Here is a 21,181-nt window from a genome sequence, read left to right on the forward strand (position 1 = left end):
GATATTGATGTCAAAGACTGGCCGTGTGTATTCTCCAGCTGCTTCATTTTCCAGTGAAATGCAGTAAAGGGGTCTAGATAAGGAGCCTTGGGACCAAGTCTCTGCTCATCTATTATTTGCTATGTTGCCTGAATAAAATTCACAACCTCTCTAGGACTGCATTTCCCCAACTATAAAATTCAGAGACTGGATGAGATGACATATATAGTCCTTCCTAGTTCTAAAATTCTCTAGTTTTATTCACAAATTGCTTTCTGTTAAAACATCCAGGACGTCAGTCAATGATTCAGTGAACACATTGTTTGGCTATGTTTAAATCAAATATGTGACTGAAACACTAAATTCTTAATTGAAATGATCCTAAGTACAGAGCTGTAGCTCTTCTTCATGTCTGTGGAATTGCTTTGTGTATCAACAGGAAGAATGGAGTTTGTTAAAAATGTAGGCACTGGCATTGTCTTCTGGGCCACCATTTACTAATTTGGGGACCTTGGGTAAGTTATTTCAGCTTTCTTATGTGTAAAATGTAGGTGACAAGAGTATTTACCCCATGAGGTTGTTGTGGGATTAAAATATCAAGTACTTAGAATAGTGCCTCCCATATCTTATTATTTCAATGTAAGTGATGCAGCAGAATTTAAGTTCCAGAAAAGGGGCTCATTTACAGACAAAAGAGCAGAAGGTCACCAGCATCTGATTACCTTTTGTAAAGAAAGGACGAATGGCTTTCCAGAGGGTTGGATTATTGTTAAATATGATGCCATTTTCATGCATTCCGATGCACTGCAATCCAAGTTTGCTGCCGAATCGGGAGCTGTAGTGACTGTGCTTCATTATGTGGAACATACTTGAGGACCTACAGAGACAGCAAAACTTCGTGTTAATTTTGAAGGGTCCAGAAAGCTCATGATGATGATTTTGACTACCAGGTGGCTTTCTTAGCAAATGCATGTTGCTCTAAATGCAAAGCATTCAAGGGGTGCCAGTAGGTTAAGTTTCCAATGCTTGGTTTTGACTCAGGTCATGATCTTGAGGTCCTGAGATTAAGCCCCAGGGTGGACTCTGTTCCCAGCACAAAGTCTGCTGGAGATTCTCTCCCTCTCCTTTTGACTCCTCCCCTACTCACACACTCTCTCCCTCTCTCTAAAAATAAATAAATAAATCTTTTTTAAAAATGCAAGACATTCTAGTATTCATATTGAGTAGTGTTTGTGAGCATAAGAACATCCCTCTACAGTTGAAATATTCCTACTTACTGACTCCCTGTTTGAGTATCACCAAAGATAGAACACACACACACACACCATTCCTTATCCCCCCCCTTTTTTTCTAATTCCAAATCACAAAAATACTAGCCACGACTGGGGTCAGAGCTGCAAGGCCCTGAGTCCCAGAAGAGTCCAGCCCCACTCCAGGCAGTCACCACCCCCTGCAGGACTGAGTCTCAGAATCATGAGTTCCTGGAATTGCTGAAGTCTTCTTCTGTTTGGAACAAGCAGTTCTTCCTCATACCACCTATCCTCAGAATCTCTCATCAGGCCTAGCCTCTCCGATGGGTATCATTCTGGGCTTGAAGGAATCTCCTGGGCACTCATGGGTCTGGCTTCGCTGGCTGGGCTGGGCCTGGAAGGCTCTCTGTGGTGGTGGCAGCAGTTATCTTGAGACTCTACATTCCATCCTGACTCATCAAGGTCTCCAGGGTCACACAGTTCTCTTAGGATATAGGGCATGGGGAGGCATTGATAGCCCTCGAGGCAGCAACACTGGGACCTTGCCAACAGTCTTCTTTGAACTTCTCCGCTCCTCTCCACTGTTTTGCTTCCATCCCCTGCCATGCCCAGCTTTTAAGGCCTTTTCCTCCTCTAGGAGCTACTTCCTGCCCCTCCACATCCCAGGAGGCAATTTGGGCATGATGAGGCACTGAAAATTAGAAAATGTGATAAAACTCAAGCTGAAGGAGTTATAGGAGGCTGCACATGTGAGTAGAGTATTCTATTCTTAGGACAGTGGTATAGAACTCTTCTGTAGGGAGAGACTGACTCGCTTTGTTGAGAAGATGTTAAGACTGCTTAGGAGTTAGCCTATGGCATTAGAAGGATAAATGGGTAATTTAAGTAATAATCAAAAGGATAAAAGACAAAATGATACAAAATGATACCTCTTCAGGATACATAATAGGTGGGTTTATTGGAGGGTGGGTGCAAGCAGCATGGGGAAGGAGAGGGTGGGGAGCTGAGATGAATGCTGTAGAGTGAAGATTTGTAGAGAGAGGACTCCTGGCTCCGTACTCAGCAAAAGAAGTCTGCTGTAATTTATGAAGTTGAGAATTAGGGGGTAGATGGAATGAATTCATTTTTCACCTGCCAAGAGAAAAATTAAGAGATGTTACAGGTGACTGCATTTCCTGTGGCATGGGGCTTTGGCTGGAAAATAGCTTCATGCAGGGCCCAGAGGGAAGCAGGCTAGCTGGACAAGGGCTGAGTGATGGCTGAGGCCATGGATGGAATGGGTCAGGAAGCCAGAACTCCAAGATGGCATGTGTTAATAAGCTATGTGGCTAACCCTTCATAAGCTAAGCAAGATGGACACTACATGAAGACAGACAGGGCAGTGTTTACTGGAGGATAGAGAAGATAATAAACAGGACATGTGGTGCTTGTATGACTATTGTTTTCATAAATGCCAATATCATATCGTAGGTGTAGACCCCACTTGGAAAAAAATCAAATGAGGTTATCTAAAGGATATTGAAGAAAGTGGGCAGAGTGAGAACAAGCGGCAGATGAAACAGTGCAGAAGGGGGTGCAAGCTGCCAGATCCCCAAATCCTCACCCACAGTGGTGCATGGTCATGCCTGAGTAAGTGAAGAAAGGGAGGTCACACGTCAGCCACTTCCTTTCAAGGCCCAGCCCTTCCATACAGAAGGCTGGAGCATGCCACCTCAGAGGCTTGGGGCCCTCCAACATCCCTGTGCTCCTGAGTGGACACTAGAAACACAGAGTACACAGAGGACTGCAGAGTTTGTGCTCAGAAAGTCTCATGTGTTGTCCTTGGCCTCCCTATGGTAACAAAGCCTGTTCCAAGCACATACATTACCCAGACTCCTCTGAGGTGCATGGTGACAGGTTCTTCAGATCGTAAGGCCGATGTCCAAGTACTTATATGTGGACAATATGGCCAAATGCAAATTACCCTTGGTAAACTGTAAGCATAAGCAGATTTACTTCCCTCCATATATATTTTCAGCCACTTCAACAAATTTCCACTCAAGTATATTCAAATGGATCGCCATTTTTCTTGGAGATAGGGAGAAAATGGGAGGGAGAAGGGTTTGGGAATTAAAAAGAGGAGGCAGAATGATGAGCAGAGGAGGAATAGAGGTTTTTGGCATGCAACCATGGGAGGTGTGAAGAAAGTGGAGGCAGGGTAAACTGTCAGGAGTCTGGCTTTTGGCCGTGTTAACAGTGCCAGAGCCAGGCCATGTATAAATGTCACTTAGCTGTGTATGCTCTGGTGGGGATTTCAGGCAAACCCCAAGTGACATAACTCTTAAACTTGGGGCTTAAGAACTAAACTACTCAGGTCTGCCAGGTAAGTTCAAATAGATCTCCCAAAGCTTTTTTTCACCTGGGGATTATAAATTACTCCATGTCTCTGAGACCAGATTGGAGTTCAGAGAAAGAGATCACAAAATTAGAAAGGAACTAAACATTTGAGCAGAGGAATAGGAAGAAAACGGGCACATTATTGCAAGAAAGCAAAGTATATCTATAAATGTCTCTCTGCTACTGCAAAGGAGGGAGAACCTGGGCAGCTTTCTGGTGTGGGAGGGGTAGCGGGGGGAAAAAAACACCTAACAGCATGGTGCCTTAAATGTACAAAATCAAAATACATAAAATATCACCTGTGTTACATTTTAGACGCTGTTGTTATTTTTTTTCTATTTGGGTGACCTTAATATTTATACAAGTTTTCATGTGTTCATTGTGACTGCGGTTCTTCCTCTCCACTTTTCCACTGAAATTTTGTTTTTCAACTGCAAATTCTCTTACTATGGGAAGTTTCTGAACACATAACCCTGAGAGATGGGAGTGGCCATTATAGTGTATGTACCTGGTTCCTACACTGGGCTGGAGTGGCCATATTACTACTTGCTCTTCCCTCTTAAAGTTGATACTTGGTTCCTAAAAGGATGACTTTGCCTTAATGAGGTTGTTCAGTTAGTGCTTGTGAAAACACATTCCCAAAGAAGGCATTGGGCCAAAGGAGCTGGGGGCTCTGATTAAATAGATCAGGCTGCGGGCTAAGAAATAGCCAAATCCTCACATTTATGATGGTTCCGTAGTCCTATTTAAATTTTAAAAGAAAGACCCTGAAATAATGTCAGTGTGAAAAAACGAAAACAATTATTTTATGAATAAATTATGTACTAGATAATTTCTTTAAGGAAACAAATTCTTATTTTCAAATCAAAACACTCTCTATTAAGTCAAATGTTCTCTCGATTCTGGATATATTTATCAAATGATCCCTGTGTTTTGCACAAGTTTTTTCTCTCCCTAGCGACAAAAATAAAAACAAAAATCCAGATGCTTCTGTTTATATTCTAGGGAATTAATTTGACTGGCAAATAGCTAAAACTTTGTCCTGTATATAAAAATCATGCTATGAGAGGACTGAAAATCTTATTAATAGATTTCAGGACTTTAGCTTCTTTTACCTCCCCCTACCTTAGTCTATACTGACAACAGAAAGTAAGTGATTTGTACATTCTGTATTCACAAATTCATATCTAAAATTTTTAAGTGTTCAGAGGTAAAGCAGAACACTATTTTTTATATACTGCATTTAACCACATTTACTTTTTGCATTTAACCACATTAACCTGTCCATTTACTTTGAAAAATTACTAATCAATTTTAAAAAAAGAACAAGAGACTCCAGACTTAAATCCTGCTAAAAGTGTAGTTACTAAAGAGCTAACTTCAGACATAAATGTGTTCTTTAGGGGGCGCCAACAACTCAGTGATTTCTTTGAGTCGGAGGCTGGGACTTGGCAAGGGACGAAGACAGAAGTGAGAGACCTTGAGGGAGAAGACCGGCTGCAGGTGAGCAATGTAAAACCAAGGAGGTGAACAATGAGAGACTATGGACTCTGAAAAACAATCTGAAGGGTTTGAAGAGGTGGGGGGTGGGAGGTTGGGGGAACCAGGTGGTGGGTATTAGAGAGGGCACGGACTGCATGGAGCACTGGGTGTGGTACAAAAACAATGAATACTGTTATGCTGAAAATAAATTAAAAAAAATGATTAAAAAAAAAAAGAATGTCAGAATGGAAAAAAAATAAAGTAAAACCAAGTCTTTGATCAAAAGTAGGCTGGCTTTATCTAACCAGAATAAATCAAGAAAGTGAAGAAAAGAAAGTTGGTGAAGAACTAAGGACTCCAGCCCAGAGCTCTCAGGACATTCCGAAAATAGTAGAGACCTTGCTCCAGCCTTGTGGGCTAGCCTGTAATACCAGTTAAAGGAGATGTTATACTGACTGGGAGAGTAAGGACTTCTTACCACTCAAGAGAGACTAAGGGAATCCCCAGGCTCAGGAGGGGTAGTGGGTAGTGTAAACTGGATGGTAAATGAGGTCATTATCCTTCCTTCCTCTCTTCCCTCCCTCCCTCCTTCCCTTTCTCCCTCCCCCCCCATCCTTCCGTCCTTCTTCTCTTCCTCTTTCTCTCTTTTTCTTTTTTTCTTTTCTTTTCTTTCTTCCTTATTTGAATATAGTTGACACAGTGTTACGTTAGTTTCAGAAGTAAAAGGTTGTCATTCAACCAGTTTATACATTATGCTGTGCTCACCACAAGCACAGCTGCTATCTGTCACCATACAGTGCTATTACAACACCTTTGACTGTATTCCTGTCTTGTACCTTCATCCTTGTGACTTATTCATTCCATAAGTGGAAGCCTATATCCCCCTTTCCCCTTCATTATTCTTCTTTAAACATGACTAAAGTCAAAAGACATTGTCAAAGATGGCAAACCTATTGTCTATTCAAAATGAAAAGTAGCCAGAGTAAGTTCTTAGGTATTGAGGAGGAAGCCACCTTCAGTTCTGAATTTAAAGGACTCACATAGGGGCACCTGGCTGGCTCGTTGATGGAGCACAGGACTCTTGATCTTGGGGTTGTGAGTTTGAGACCTGTGTTGGGTATAGAGGTTACTTAAAAAGAAAATCTTCAAAAAAATAAAAAAAAATTAAAAATACAATCTTAAAAAAAAAAAAGGACTCACGCTCATGCCTCTGTGCCAGGTTCAGGAATGATGAGTACTGAACATATGGAAGAGAAACTAATGGAATAATTGGTACCAAACAGTTAAAAACACTTGCCTGTGTAGACCTGTTTTGTGCTTGAGACTTACAGTCTGTTGATCCCATTGCCTTTCCCCTGTCCTTTGCCCCTCTAATAGTCTCACTTATCCAGCTTAAATAGTGGAATCATGCAAGAGAAAAACAATTTTTATAATAGAGAGATCTGCCTGTAACTACCCTACCCAGTGATCACATTTAACATCCCTGATAGTGGGACAACATTTTCTTGTCTCTTGATGGGATGCAGTATGAAGTGCCCAATATTGCCAAGGAGGTATCGTTACAAAAGTGTTTAACCTGAATGAAACTGAGCCTTAAGCCATAATTTTCAGTTTATAAGAAATACAGGGAATAGGGGAGTATGTTAAGTGACACCATAATGTAATGAGAGAAATTTGGAAATGCAGAACATCCCATAAGACAATTGACTTGGTCTCTTGAGAAGGTCAATGTCACGTGGGGCAGGGAATGAGAGAACTGCTCTTTCAGCTTTCCTATTCATTTGAACATTTACTTAATAAAAAATTGGAAAAATATTTTATTGTCAATCATTAAAATCACTCTCTTCCCATGCATTCTCAACTCCCTTGACCCTCTCCTTACTTTGTCATACTTGCCTGGTAAAAATTCACCCCTGGCTAAATCCAACTCTTAGCTTACTCTGTGCTTACCCCTGACAGCTGAATGTGCCTGGGGTAAAAACCGCACATGCACATGTACACACACACACACACACACACACACACACACACAGGTCCCAGTTAAATTCAAGTGGATCCTTAGCGCAGCTGGCAATTCTCCATTTCCTCAAGTCCCTTCACTGCCACTGTTCTAGATGACTATTACAGCCCGACTTCTTGCTCCTCAAATACTCTACTTCCTCAGTCTCAGCTAAAGACTTTATTTCCTATTTTACTGAAGAAAAAGAAGAAACTAGAATCTCTGCAAGCTCCAACTATTAGGATCTGTGCTCATATTTTCAGACTTCCTAAACTTACTGTGGGTGAACTTCCATGTCCCTATTCAAGACCAACTCTACTCGTCACTTGGACCCCCTTGCCATCTCACCTAGCACACCCCTTTCTCTTCCATCAACAACTTTGCTTTGTAATCCATTATTGCCATCTCAACACACACTTTGTAAATTCTCCTATCTTAACAAAGGCTCCTTTGACCATACATCCTTTCTATTTCTTTGTCCCATTTCTCTGCTGCCTTTAAGACAAACTCCTTGGAACAGTTGTCTACATCTGCTGTCTGTAATTCTTTCCCCTCTTTCTGTACTATAGTCCTACTTTTGCCCCCAGCACTCCATTGAAACTGCTCTTTTCAAGGTCACCCATGACCTCCCTTTTGCTAAATGCAACACTCAAATCTCCTATTCACCAGGCACTCTCTGGCATGGTTGACAATTCCATCCCTTCTGATTTGCATTCATCACCTGGCTTTCAGACCTGTGCATGCTTCTGGTTTTCCCTTCTTTGGCTGTCCTTCTCAGCCTCCTTTTCTAGTTTCTGATTATGGTTGTGAGATGGGAGGGGGGTGGTCTAAAGACACAAACCTTCTTTTACAACATCCCACTCAGCTGTCTACTAGGCATGTCAAGTCAAAATATCCCAAATGGAATCCTTATTTCTCCCCATCCCACACTTGCTCCACTTATCTGAGGTAATGATACCTGCATTTTTCTAGGTACTAGAGGCAGAAATTATGCTGTCACCTTGATTCTTACACCCAACTTCCAATCTCTTAACACCTTACTGGCTTTGCCCTCAAAATATGCTTAGAATTTCACCTCTCATCCTATCACTTCTACTGTGCTGACGTGGACCAGCTACCCTCTCTTGCATAACTGCTCTCCGTACATTCATCCTTGTTCCTTTAGCACCTATTCTTAAAGAATGTAGGTAGAATGGAAGTAAAATGTGGGTAGAGAAGCCAGGAATGTGCTGAAACATGAATGAGTCAGATATGTCACTCTTCTGCTCAAACTCTTCAAAGGCTTCCCATCTCATGCAGGATAAAATTCAGAGTTGTTACAACGGCCAACAAGGCCCAGCATGACTGGGTATCTTAATACCTCTCTAATGTCATCACCACTATTCTTCCTGTAGCCACACTGGTATCCTTGGTGTTCCTTGAATATTTCAGACAGGCTCCCACCTCAGTGACTTTGCACTTGTTCTTCCTTTCATCCAGAATGCTTTTCCTCTACATCTCTGCATGACTCACTCCCTCACTTCCTTTAGGTCTTTATTCAAATGCTATCTTCTCAGTGAGGCCATTCTTAACTGCCTGCAACTGGTCCTCCCCACTTTAGTCTCCTATATAGCTCATATCTACCTGATGAGCAACCACCTTGGTTTGCTTGGGACTGTCCCAGTTTTAGCATTAAAAGTCCCACATCCTGTGAAACCCCCTAGTCCCAGGCATACCAAGACATTAGGTCACTCTACTCCTATACTATATGTTTTACTCATCTGTTGTTGGTATATTAACAACACAACAATATACTTCTCCACGAGAGTAAGGATATTTGACTGATCTGCTCATGACATCCCATGTACATAGTTAAGTTCTCAATAAATATTTATTTAGTGAATGGGAGCCAATAATAATTATATGTTAGGATCATCCAGTGCTTAATATATAGTAAATTCTCAATAAATGTATGTTGAAAGAATACATGAATGCATTCCCTATAAATGTACACATGATTAAAACAGATATACAAATATAATCCTAATTAGTATGTTAATTACTAACAAGTATGCAAAAATAACCCTAATTAGTATGTTAATTGCTAACTCTCTTTAATGGATGCTACCTATAGTCTTTTTTTTTTATTCGTTACTAAAACTAGTATATACACACAACACACAGTGTCATGTACAGTATCTGTAGACCCTTAAGAGCTCACCTGCCTCATCTACTGATGATGAGATGAACTTTCTCCCAAAACTCCCAGCTGCTCAGGCAACATCCTGGCAGCACTCTAGCCTGACCTTCCCGCCCCACCCCCCCAAACCCCCTCTGTCCCCTGCCTGTGAAGTTCTGTAGCCCCCACCACTTTGGGATGATGTTGGTAGGGAAAGTTGGACCATAATCTCTACTCAGTTGTAATGACTGCAGATCTTAAACTTTTCAAAAGAAAAAACCTGGCAAACTACTCAACTAAAAATAAAAAGCTTTCTGAGGTCCAGTGGGGTATTTTCAAGAGGCACGGGTAGTTCTGGAAGGGACCTGAAGAACAGGCAAGGGGAGGAGATGGGGACAAACATGTCCTATTCCTGCAGGGAGCTCAGCCCTTAACAACAAAATTGAGCGGTTCAGAGGCAATTAAAGAGAACACAAAGACTCCAACCAGTGAAGAGCCTGTGAGGGCAGGATGAGGAGAGAACTGGGAGAGCTGGGGGAAGGGCGGGATGGGTTGTGTACTCATCTAGAGCATGAATCAGCATCTGAATTGGTCAGGGTCGCGAAGGTGACTTTCTTAATGAAGACAGGAGAGCAGTCCGATGCCACCTTGCACTGTCACTGAAGGATCCTACTTCAGGAATGGCTTTGGGCTTCCAGGATTGGATCTTGTGATCCAAATGTGTAGTATGTGTTCTGGTCCTCTGGTCCTTTGTCCCATTCTTCACTCCAGTTCTTATCTTATACTACCACCACTTGAGCTAGACTGAAGGGTAAGTTGATCAGAGGAAAGCACTCCAACCCTGCTTAGCTGCTGCCCAACCCCAAGGCAAGGTCCCCTGGTGCTAGCAGCTGCTTACCTGTTCTCCTGCCTCAGACTCTGCAGCACATTGGCATTACTTGGGGAGCTCTACAAATACCTGTTGCCCAGGTTCCACCCCCCCCTCAAGAGATTCTGAAAGCTGGGGTGTGCCCTGGGCATTGGGATGTTTAAAAGCTCCCTGGGTGACTTTAATGTGCAGCCTGGGTGAGAACCACTGCTTTACGTCCTGAGCTGTAGGTTAAATACCCTGCGGGTCACTTCACCTGTCTGCTGAGAAGGGCTGGAAGCCAACTAGCTATGCCGGTGGATGAAAGAACAGGGCCAAACATCCCAAGCCCCGAAGCCCTTGTGTCATCAGTCCCAGGACATTTTGAGACATTTTGAGGACATTTTGAGACATTTCAAGACTGTAGGCCATTGCTAATGTAAAGTATTAATTTCTAAAACCTATATCCTGGCTGACCAGAGTAGCCCAGAGAAGTAAACCCAACAATAATTATTGGTCCCCACTCCCTTCTGTGTTATTTGGTTCAAAGAATTGACCTTTGAGATTACCATGGTATTTTATGAAATAATGCATGTAGTCTTGGCTTGAAAGAAATCACTGTAGTTTCCAGAAATGCTTCACTTACTTCTGAGTAACAGTTTATATATCTGGACAAAAATTCTAATGGATCAGTAAAACCCTAGTTTTACTGTCAGGGAATATAAAAACTTATCAATGACACAGTGTTGGAGTATAACATTGTGAAATATCCAGTGAAGATAGCTGAAAGTCTAGTGGAATGTGCTCTCTATTTTCTATGATCAGTAAATAAGAAAACTAGTATTTCACAAAGCTAGATCTCTACAGTCAATGCCTATTTGATTAACCCCGGATGAATTCAATCTGCTAAATTTATCCAGAAAATATAACAAATCATTTTTTAAAAATAAGAAATATTCCTGATTTATTTAAGGTCACTCAGCTGAGACACTGGACAACAGTCATAAATAGAATAGGAGCATAAGAATGACATCTTTTTCCAGGTCGTCTGGGTGGCTCAGTGGGTTAAGGCCTCTGCCTTCGGCTCAGGTCATGATCCCAGGGTCCTGGGATCAAGCCCCATGTCGGGCTCTCTGCTCAGCGGGGAGCCTGCTTCCCCCTCTCTCTCTGCCTGCCTCTCTGCCAACTTGCGATCTTTGTCAAATAAATTAAAAAAAAAAAATTAAAAAAAAAAAAGACATCTTTTTCTACTGTTTCCGCTTCTAGAGGTGCTCCAGAGCCTGCCATTAGAAGCACATTAGCAAATTGATGCAGATTCCTTTCTCTCGAGGGTTTGGTTTTATTTTGTTTTAACTGCTTGCTTACAGCAATTAGACCAAAATCTTAGGAAAGCAGAAAAGATAATGCCTCTCCCTAAAGTATGTCTTGTCAAACTCAAATCCTTTGGATTCTAAGTTTCCATTCACTGCTCAGAGAAATTTCAAATAGTTTCCCAGCTTTCCAGAGTTCTTTATCTATGTACCTTTGGGTTTAGGCAAAACTCAAGCATTCCACTTCTATATAGGATTAGATTTTTTTTTTTTTTACCTGGGAAGTAAAAACACAGCCTTAGCAACAAAAGCGTCAAGATATCAAAATAAGTTTGTTACTTAATAGGAAAAACACAGCCTTGGTTTTAAAAATTTGTCTCTGATTATAACAGACTCACTTGCTAATAACGAGTGTTTCCTCTCCACATATCCAGACTCTCATGAACTCTCCATACATCTTGTTGTAGTAGTTGCAGGCACTGCCGATGCCCATCCACAGGAACCTGCAGTGGGAAATGAGGGGCCCGATCCCCATACAATAGCCAGGACCTAGAAGAGTCATCAGACCACAGTCAGCATTTTAGCAGACACCAAAAAAGAGCAACCGCTTTATGTTATTTCTGCTTGTGTTCTTTTATATCTGAAAGGTCTTTGATATCTTCCAGTGTATATCTGTGAATCACTAAACAAAGAAACAAGCTTAACATGAAAAAAGAGTAGTTCAGTGTCTATACCACAGTAGTTCCATTTGGTCTCCATCATTTTGACCTGAATGAACCAGGGTAGGGGTCTACTATTTTCTTGCCATGTTAAACAATGTCAGTGAGTTTTAAATACAAGTCAGTCAGTCCATCTAGTTCCAAGCACGGAGACCAGGACATGCGACAAGCTGACTGATCTGTTTGGCTGTCTAGTTTTGTCTGAAAACTTTCGATTTGAATGCCCAGCTGATGGAATGGGTGGGTTAAAATTAGATTGTAGTTTTGGTGTAAACTTTTTAACCATTCATTTTTTTTTAACCATTCATTTTTTTTTCCTTCAAAAAGGATTCCGTTTGAGAGAAGAATCCTAAGCTAAATTTCATTATGCAAATAATACAGCTAAGCATTGAGGAATTAGTCAATGAGTCCAATTAGAGTCTGGACTAGAATTTGGTCCAGTGATGTGGTTTTACTCAAGAGAAGTGACTGTTCATGTCCTTGCTTACATTAAAAATGGAGAAATTTGCTATTGCTTAGACCAGAGAACAAACTTGCTAGCTTGATTTTACTGGTGGCAGTAAAAAGTTAGACAGAAACTTCTTGGAATGGTTTTAGGAGTTTTCCTGGGAATAGTAGCTTTTCTACATCAAATCTTTCTCCTTTAATTCCATTCCAGTAGTAAAATAGGAAACCAACATGCACAATGGTTTGAGACAGTATTCTCATTCCAGGGGCAAGCACTGTGTAAATAAATCTGGATAATCTAAGCTTCTGCTTAAATTATCTAAATTAGATCTTAATTCTGCTTAAATTATCTAAATTAGATCTTAATTCCCAAATTTGGCAAATACGATTTAGTCTTTTGCAATCGCTGGATTAATGGGGATAAGACTGTCAGGTTTTTTTCTTTAGAGTGAAGGTCTTTTAGGACGCCTGGGTGGCTCAGTCGTTAAGTGTCTGCCTTCAGCTCAGGTCATGATCCCAGGGTCCTGGGATTGAGTTCAGCATCGGGCTCCTTGCTCAGCAGGGAGTTTGTTTCTCCTTCTGCCTGCTGCTCCCCCTGCTTGTGCTCACTCTCTCTCTTTCTCTCTGACAAATAAATAAATAAAATCTTTGAAGTGAAGGTCTTTGGTAGTATCTATAGAATCAAAACATTTTCAAAAGGTTCTTCTTAATCTTCTGATTGTTCTGATAATACTGTATTATAAGAAGATGACTGACTTTATATTAAATAATTTCATTAAGTTCTTTAAAAGATTGAAAAAAGCAAATTTGAATATGTATTTCCTTAAAGGTCATCAGATATATAGATCTCTAATCAACTAAAATGTACGTAACAATAAACTACTCTGCTGGTGTTTACAGCTTGAAACATTGTAGATGTGTAGTAAGTGTTCCCTGGTGAATTTTTTAAATTAATTAGAAATGGGTGTATAATGTAAAGGATGAAGTTTTAAGTGTCATCCTCATTTAGAGTATTTTAGGTAGTATTTACATTTTGATAAAATGGAAAAATATTGTTGTGTCATGTACATTTAGTCCACGGGAGGTCAGACATCTGGCTATTTGAAAATAGATTCATTCAACAAACATTTACTTACTTAATATGCTAGGCCCACGAGGTACAAAGACATACAAATGAAAAGCTGCACTCTTCCTTTTTATAATCTAACAGTTGGGTGCCATGTAGATAGTTTTAATATTAGGGAACCACCATTCGAGTTTAAAATATGACAGTGCAGATCTCTATCCACTGAAAAAGGGAGATGACAATGAGCTTTGCTGAGGTTGAAAACCTGAATGTTCTAACCAGAGGAGAATCCGAGTCTGGGGTCCCTAGTGATCAGTCACGTGTCAGCTTAAGTCATCCAACAAACAACTTACTGAGACTTTGCTAGGTAAAGACCCTAGCTACAAGTCAGAGGCCAGAGATGAGCGATATGCATAACTAGGTTCCCATCAGAGTCCCGGCCAGGAGAGGAGAGTATGTGAGGAGAAAGTACAATATTGAATTATTATAACACAGTGTGACCCTTTCATTTACATGTATATCTTAAATCCTCCATCTGAGAAAAGACTGTTCTAGGAGGGGAGAGACTTTGGTATGATATTTAGGAAATACTTTGTTTGCAATCACCTTAAGCTGCTCTCCGCCTGTCGGATTTGGGAAGGCTGATCTAGGCCTGCAGTGATTTCGGGAGGCTCTTCCATACCCAAAGAGGAGCAATGAATACTACACTGCGTGTTTGTGCAGAAATAGCCTCCCGGAAGCCAACAGCTGGGACTTCTCACCCACTGTCCTAATGCAGAAGGTGTTGCATTCCAGGCTATATGTACGCCCCAGAGAAACCTGTGCATGGGAAGGTCCATAGCAGCACTGCTCACAATAGTCTCAAACTGGAGCCAGTTTGAGAACAGTATCATCAGTAACTAAACCATGAGATGTGTGTGCTACTGCATACCATGCGAGCTATAGTGGCATGTCACAATGTGGATGAAGTTTCCAAACACAATACTGAGCAAAAGAAGAATATAGAAGTAACATAGGACTTAATTGCTAAAACAGTTAAAAGTAACAGGCAAAATTAATCTGTATTATTTGGGGATATGAGATTAGGTGGCAAAATTATAAAAAGCAAGGGAGTGATTATCACAAGACAGAAGAATGTTTATCTCTGGAAGTGAGAGAGGAGGCCCAAGAGAAGTTTCTGGGATGCTAACACCCTGTTTCTTGTCTTGTGTTGTGGTGATATATTTATTTGTGCACTTTTCTTAGTGGGAGAAAGGGAAATGTGTGGCCATGTCCTTTTCCCAGTGCCATCCTCTGGGGACATGGTGCCCAGGGCAGAGAGAGGCTCTGGGGAAGTGGACCCAGATGCAGGTTCAGGGATGGCTCAAGAGACTTAGCTCTGAGTTCCAGTTTCATCGCTTACTAGCTACGCACCATTGACCCTCTTTAATCTGTTTCTTTATCTGCAAAATAGGCATAAACACACCTACCTCACCAGAGTGCTATGAGGATCACAAGAGAAAAATGAATGTGAAACTGCTTTGTAAATTGTAACTAACTTAAGTGTTTTTAAATTATTACACCTTCTTAATCCCCTTGACTTTCCCTGACCCTAAGCTTCCCCCAAACCTGTAAAACCAAGAACCCAGAGAACCAGTGATTTGAGGAAACTACCAAAAGGAGTTCAGGAAGAACCACCCCAACAAAGCCAATTTTCCCACTTTTCCTTCCCCCGCTGGGCACCATGGGACCTTAGTCTGTGTCATGAGTGGATTCTGACCAGAGCTCACATTTCCTAAGGGAAAGCATGGGACTAGAAGATTCCCGGCTAGCAAAATGATCACTAAGCTGAAATTTAGGAATTCCTGGTTACACCCCTGCCCCTCAACTCCCACTTCCTTTCAAGCTGAGATACTGACAAGCCATTTCCTTTTTGGGGGCTTTAACCCCTCACTGAAGGGTTTGAACTCAGTGGTTTATTTCTCATAATTGTTTGGGTAAGGCCGTTCACTTCTCTGGGGCTCAGTTTCCCCTTCTGTCAAGTGAAGGGGTTGGGCTCATATCTATGGCTCTCAATTCTGACTGCTAATGAAAAAAATCACTTGGGAAGGTTTTTTAAATTTTTATTTTATTTATTTTTTTTTTAGCTGGGGGTCATGGTACAGAGGGAGAAGGAGAGAGAGAATCTTAAGCAGGCTCCAAGCCTAGCATGGTGCCCAGTGCGGGCCAGGCGGGCTCTATCTCATGACCCCGAGGTCATGAACTGAGTTAAAATCAAGAGTCAGACCCTCAAGCAGCTGAGCCACCCAGGCATCCCAGATTTTTTTTAATATCACCATGCAGGCCCTGCTCCAGACATGGCGGAGAACCATAGTACAATTAGTGTATGACAGCATGATGTCCCCAGCGCAGGAATGGTAGACACACTGAGCTGTCATGTAGGCTCCTGATCTAAAGCTCCAGGGGTGCCGGTTCTTGTGCTTGCCCCCCATAGCCTGACCTCCTTTTTCAAAGATCCAGGGACGACTTCTAACACTTGCAACATAAATGTCTGGGGGGACTTGCTAAAAAATACTCTCCACCTCACCTATCATTCACAGATCCTGACTTGGGAGCCCACTGTGGGAGAAGTCCAGTGAGGAAGGGGCTGTTGTGGGAAGGAGCCCAAGTTAAAGGCCATGAAAGAGTCTTCTCTCAGAACCCTCAGGGAGCAGAGAACAGCATTAACTGAGTGCTCTGTTTAAGTGGGCATGAAAGCCCCCTACAACACCAGGCTAAATCAGATCAACAGGACACACAGTTCTCTGGAAAGGTTTGGAAGAACCAGACATGGGGCACTTGGCATCAGCTTCACATTCCTACATTTAGTCGCTCTGTGATGAGGCCCACTGCACTTGGAAGTGCGTAATGACTATGCTCTTGAAGTAAAGCCTTGTTGGTTATCTCATGAAACTGGGGATTGATGCCTGCCCTGAACAATTTTCACTGAACACCAGAGAAATATTTGAATAGTTCTGATAACTCTGAATTAATCTGATAGTGTGGAGTGGTAGCAGTTTCTTTTGGAGTTATCTGCATAATTATATGACACCCTATGTTTGGTTATCCACAGATCTTGTTGATGATTCTTTCAGGGTATGATGTTCTAAGGGAACCATAGTGGTCCCTATTTTTCTTCCATTGCCCAGGACCCAGCCAACTCTTATGGTGGCACCACCATCACACCTACCCCCAAGACTAAGAGGAAATGTGGGATGAAGGAGAAAGAAAGAGTGGGATGAAGAGAGGAAATAAGTTCAAAAAAGGAAGAGGGCAGAGCGCATGGATGAGGCAAAGCAAGAGGGAGAAGGAGAGGGGTATAAGAAGCATTCCAGGTGAGCCTGGCTGGCTCAGAGGAGCCTGGCTGGTCAGAGGAGCACATGACTCTTGATCTCTAGGTTGTGAGCTCAAGCCCTACACTGGATGTAGAGATTACTTAAAAATAAAATCTTTAAAAAAAGAAGGCATTCCAGAGACATTTTCACCTCCAGAGCAACACTGGAATGAGTTTGAATTTAAAAAAAAATTCCTGGTTTACCTTGCTTCACCCCATCTCAAACTTACTTTTTTTTTTTTTCCATCTTTTTTTTTCAAACTTACTTGAAAGGATACTTCTGCCAAGTCTACTTTACCAAAGCAAAGCACAGACTGGAAGGGATTATCTAAGATTTTTTTTTTTTTCAAATGCTTTCATTTGAAAAGTGCAGGTAATTGGTGTAAAATTTTTCACCTGAGTTTTTATTTGCTAACATTGCTATGGGCTTCTGACATTTCCCCATGTTTGCTTTTGTCCTTTTGTAAAATTTTCCTTACCCTCATGGACCGAGAGCCCCAAGTAAACAATCTCCTTAGTTACAGAACTAAATGACTGACTCACCTGGTATTGAGGATGTGTCTTCATAATTCCAAACCAAAAGAAGAAAGCCAGTGAGCAACAGCATCAGCATGGTGGCCACAGGCATGACTTCGGGCATCATGCTGGTGATGTTATAATGCATTGGGTTCAGCATTTCCCAAACCATTCTTTGTTCCTGGATCTCAGGAGAAAAAACTTAAAGTCCTGTGGAAATTAGAGAAGCGCAAAAAAAAAAAAAAAATTAGAGAATCCCCGAAAGGTTACATCCAAGACTCCCGTTGCTTCTTCAGAGGATGCTGTAGTGCAGAAATCAGCATTTGTTTTATAAAGTGATTGGACACCCAGACAAGATAAACTTGTGGTTACAAGTCAAAACAAGCCAAAGAGAGATCTTTTGGCTTCAAGTGCAGCATTTCTGACCTTGGTAGAGTCTCAGGTTTGTTTAGACACTTGGTTTGATAGAACCTTATCATCTTGCCCTTGAGTGGGTAGAGTGGCTGAATTCCCAATTGAGAATCAAATTTCTTACCAAAATATAAGAAAATGAAGCTCGTTCCAGAGGTAGAGCCATTCTGTGACTTCATTAATAGATACTGCTTAGGCAATCTTTTTCTCTTGACATCAAATCAGTTTTTTAAAAAACCTCTAACCCCCTTCCTTGCTCAAAATTCCTTCCCCCAAAGAGTGAGCTTCCCTAGCAAGAATTGTTGCTTGGGCATTGTCGAGGTATCCTCATTGCCTCCTGTTGGGTTGTTTCTTGAATTCAGTGTGACTCAGGATGATCTTTCTCTATTGGCTTTAATAAGGCTTAAAATCTCTTGCACCACAGGTGGATGAAACAGTGTCCATGTGGGCCAATGTCAGAGACAGCAGGAGAGAAGAATAAGAGAGGGAGAATCAAGGAAGAGGAGAAAGAGAAGGAATGGAGAGGAGGGAGAAAAGAAAGGACAGAAAGAGTAGAATGCTGTCCACAATAGGCTCAGGTCCCACTTGTGCTTTGCCCACAGCAGCTAACCTCCTATGCAAGGTAACTTTCAATTTGATTTGGCTGGTTCTGTTGTGTTTCTCAACAATGTAATGTTGAGTCTGTCTCTTCAGTAGGGTTTTCTAAGACCAATACTCACAGAGGAGAGCTTCAGGGATAGTGGTTTGTTGAAGAACCTAGACTGAATAAACTTGCATAACAAGGCAAGAGCCACCATTCAGTGTGGTTCTGATGGCCCATGACTGCTCTGAGGATTACCCTCCCTTGGAAAGTGACCTGAGTTTGCAAGACTTGTAATGGCTCTGAAACAGTTTTTGGCAGGATTTTATCTAGGAATAGTTCTAGATTCTTTTTTTTTTTTTAAAGATTTTATTTATTTGAAAGAGAGAGGGATCACAAGTAGAGAGAGAGAGAGAGAGAGAGAGAGGAGGAAGCAGGCTCCCTGCCTAGCAGAGAGCCCGATGTAGGACTCGATCCCAGAACCCCGAGATCAGGACCTGAGCCAAAGGCAGAGGCTTAACCCACTGAGCCACCCAGGCAGGCCCTAGTTGTAGATTCTTAACCACATCTTCTGATTGGATTATGGATGTTCTGTGAACTCCCTGAAATGCTACATGAAGTGTTGTATCTCCTCACCTGAACTTTTAGAAGGAAAGAACTTTCATCAGATTTTTAAAGAGTACGTAGTTACGTTTCTCCCCTGATCTATATGAGATTTCATTTTATTTATTTTTTAAAATTTATTTGACCAGGGGTCGGGGGGGACACAAGCAGGGGTATTAGCAGGCAGAGAGAGAAGGAGAAGCAGACTCCCCGCTGAGCAGGGAGTCTGATGTGGGGCTCAATCCCAGGACTCTGGGATCATGACCTGAGCCAAAGGCAGAGGCTCAAACCACTTACCTACCCAGGCACCCCTCAATCTATATGAGATCTTAAATATCCAGTTAAAAACCCATTTCTGGAAATTAGAGAAATTTCATAATATAGTTGAATTTATTCACTTGCTTGATTCATACTATTGATTCATTCTATTATTGCACCATTTAAATAATTATTTTTTAAAATATTTTATTTATTTATTTGACAGAGATCACAAGTAGACAGAGAGGCAGGCAGTGGGGGTGGTGGGAAACAGGCTCCCTGCTGTGCAGAGAGCCCCATGCAGGGCTCAATCCCAGGACCCTGAGATCATGACCTGAGCTGAAAGCAGAAGCTTAACCTGCTGAGCCACCCAGGCACCCCATTTAAATAATAATTAACAGTTAAGTGCAAGGCATTAAATGCCTGTATGTATATTGGGCAATTTGGGTGGTTTGTTTGTTGGTTTGTTTGTTTAAAGATTTTATTTATTTGACAGACAGAGATCACAAGTAGGCAGAGAGGCAGGCAGAGAGAGACAGGAGGAGGCAGGCTCCCTGCTGAGCAGAGAGCCCGATGCGGGACTCGATCCCAGGACCCTGAGATCATGACCTGAGCCGAAGGCAGCGGCTTAACCCACTGAGCCACCCAGGTGCCCCCAATTTGGGTGTTTTTAAATGTATATAAGATGAGGCTGAAAAGTCAGAAGTGTGTCTGTTATCATCTGGTTCCTTTGTTAACGAGAAGCTGCTTTGAAACAGGTTGAATTTTAGGTTTTGAATTTCCAGTGTGGAATTTTACAACATTCTGAATAAGCTCCCTGTGACTTTATGACAGCCAGGACCTTCAAGGTTTCTGTTGATATTAATGAAACCTGAACCCAGTGTTAAAAGTGTAAGTGAAGGGGCGCCTTGATGGCTCGGTCACTTAAGCTTCTGCCTTCGGCTCAGATCGAGATCCCAGAGTCCTGGGATCCAGTCCCATTGAGCTCCCTACTGAGTGGGGAGTCTTTCTCTCCTCTCCTGCTCCTCTTCCTGCTCGTGCTCTATCTCCATCTCTTCCTTTCTCTCAAATAAATAAAATCTTTTAAAAAAATTTTTAGTGTATTATGTATTGGGTCTTACTATTTTTTTCACTTCCATATACAGTTAAAACCTGTAGTGTGAAAGTTTTTAATGATTCAACAAAAATTTAAAAGGTCATAGAACACTTATGTTCTTTTCTCTCGATTTGTAAAAAGATTTTATTTATTTATTTTTATTTTAAAATTAACATATAATGTATTATTTGTTTCAGGGGTAGAGGTCTGTGATTCACCAGTCTTACACGATTCACAGTGCTCACCATAGTACACAGTGCCCATCACCCTACCACCCCAGCAGTTCCACTCCCCTCCACTCCAGCAGCCGTCACCTGAGATTGAGTCTCTTAATGTTTGTCTCCCTCTCTGGTTTCATCTTGTTTCGTTTTTCCCTCCCTTTCCCTATGATCCTCTGTCTTGTTTCTCAAATTCCTCGTATCGGTGAAATCATATGATAATTGTCTTTCTATGATTGACTTATTTCGCTTAGCGTAATACTCTCTAGTTCCATCCACATCATTGCAAGTAGGAAAATTTCATTTTTTGAATGCTGCATTGTGTTCCATTTTGTGTGTATGTATGTAGTGTGTGTGTGTGTGTGTGTGTGTGTGTGTGTATATATATATATATATATATGGAAAGAACCCAGATGTCCATCAGTAAATGAATGGATAAAGATGTGAGATGTATATCCATTCATTTACTGATGGACATCTGGGTTCTTTCCATAGTTTGGCTATTGTGGACATT

The 21,181-nt window shown here is 41.6% G+C and overlaps 1 protein-coding gene across 2 annotated transcripts in view; it reads right to left on the reverse strand.

Moving 5' to 3' along the window:
• Nucleotides 1–17,681, reverse strand: part of LOC111138628 (aromatase) — a 33,117-nt gene extending 15,436 nt beyond the window's left edge. Inside the window, exons 1-3 of one of the 2 annotated variants that reach the window (XM_022490663.1) lie at nucleotides 17,529–17,681; nucleotides 11,800–11,950; nucleotides 702–856 (exon numbers count right to left, since the gene is read on the reverse strand). In XM_022490663.1, the coding sequence (XP_022346371.1) occupies nucleotides 702–856; nucleotides 11,800–11,950; nucleotides 17,529–17,673 (451 nt within the window). In that variant the 5' untranslated portion in view covers nucleotides 17,674–17,681. The remainder of the gene's footprint in view (nucleotides 1–701; nucleotides 857–11,799; nucleotides 11,951–17,528) is intronic. The other variant, XM_022490668.1, reaches the window with a different exon arrangement.
• Nucleotides 17,682–21,181: the final 3,500 nt, after the last annotated feature.

The sequence above is a fragment of the Enhydra lutris genome, unplaced genomic scaffold (genome assembly GCF_002288905.1).
Source record: "Enhydra lutris kenyoni isolate GAN:26980312 unplaced genomic scaffold, ASM228890v2 scaffoldscaffold4, whole genome shotgun sequence".
Taxonomy (NCBI): Eukaryota; Metazoa; Chordata; class Mammalia; order Carnivora; family Mustelidae; genus Enhydra; species Enhydra lutris.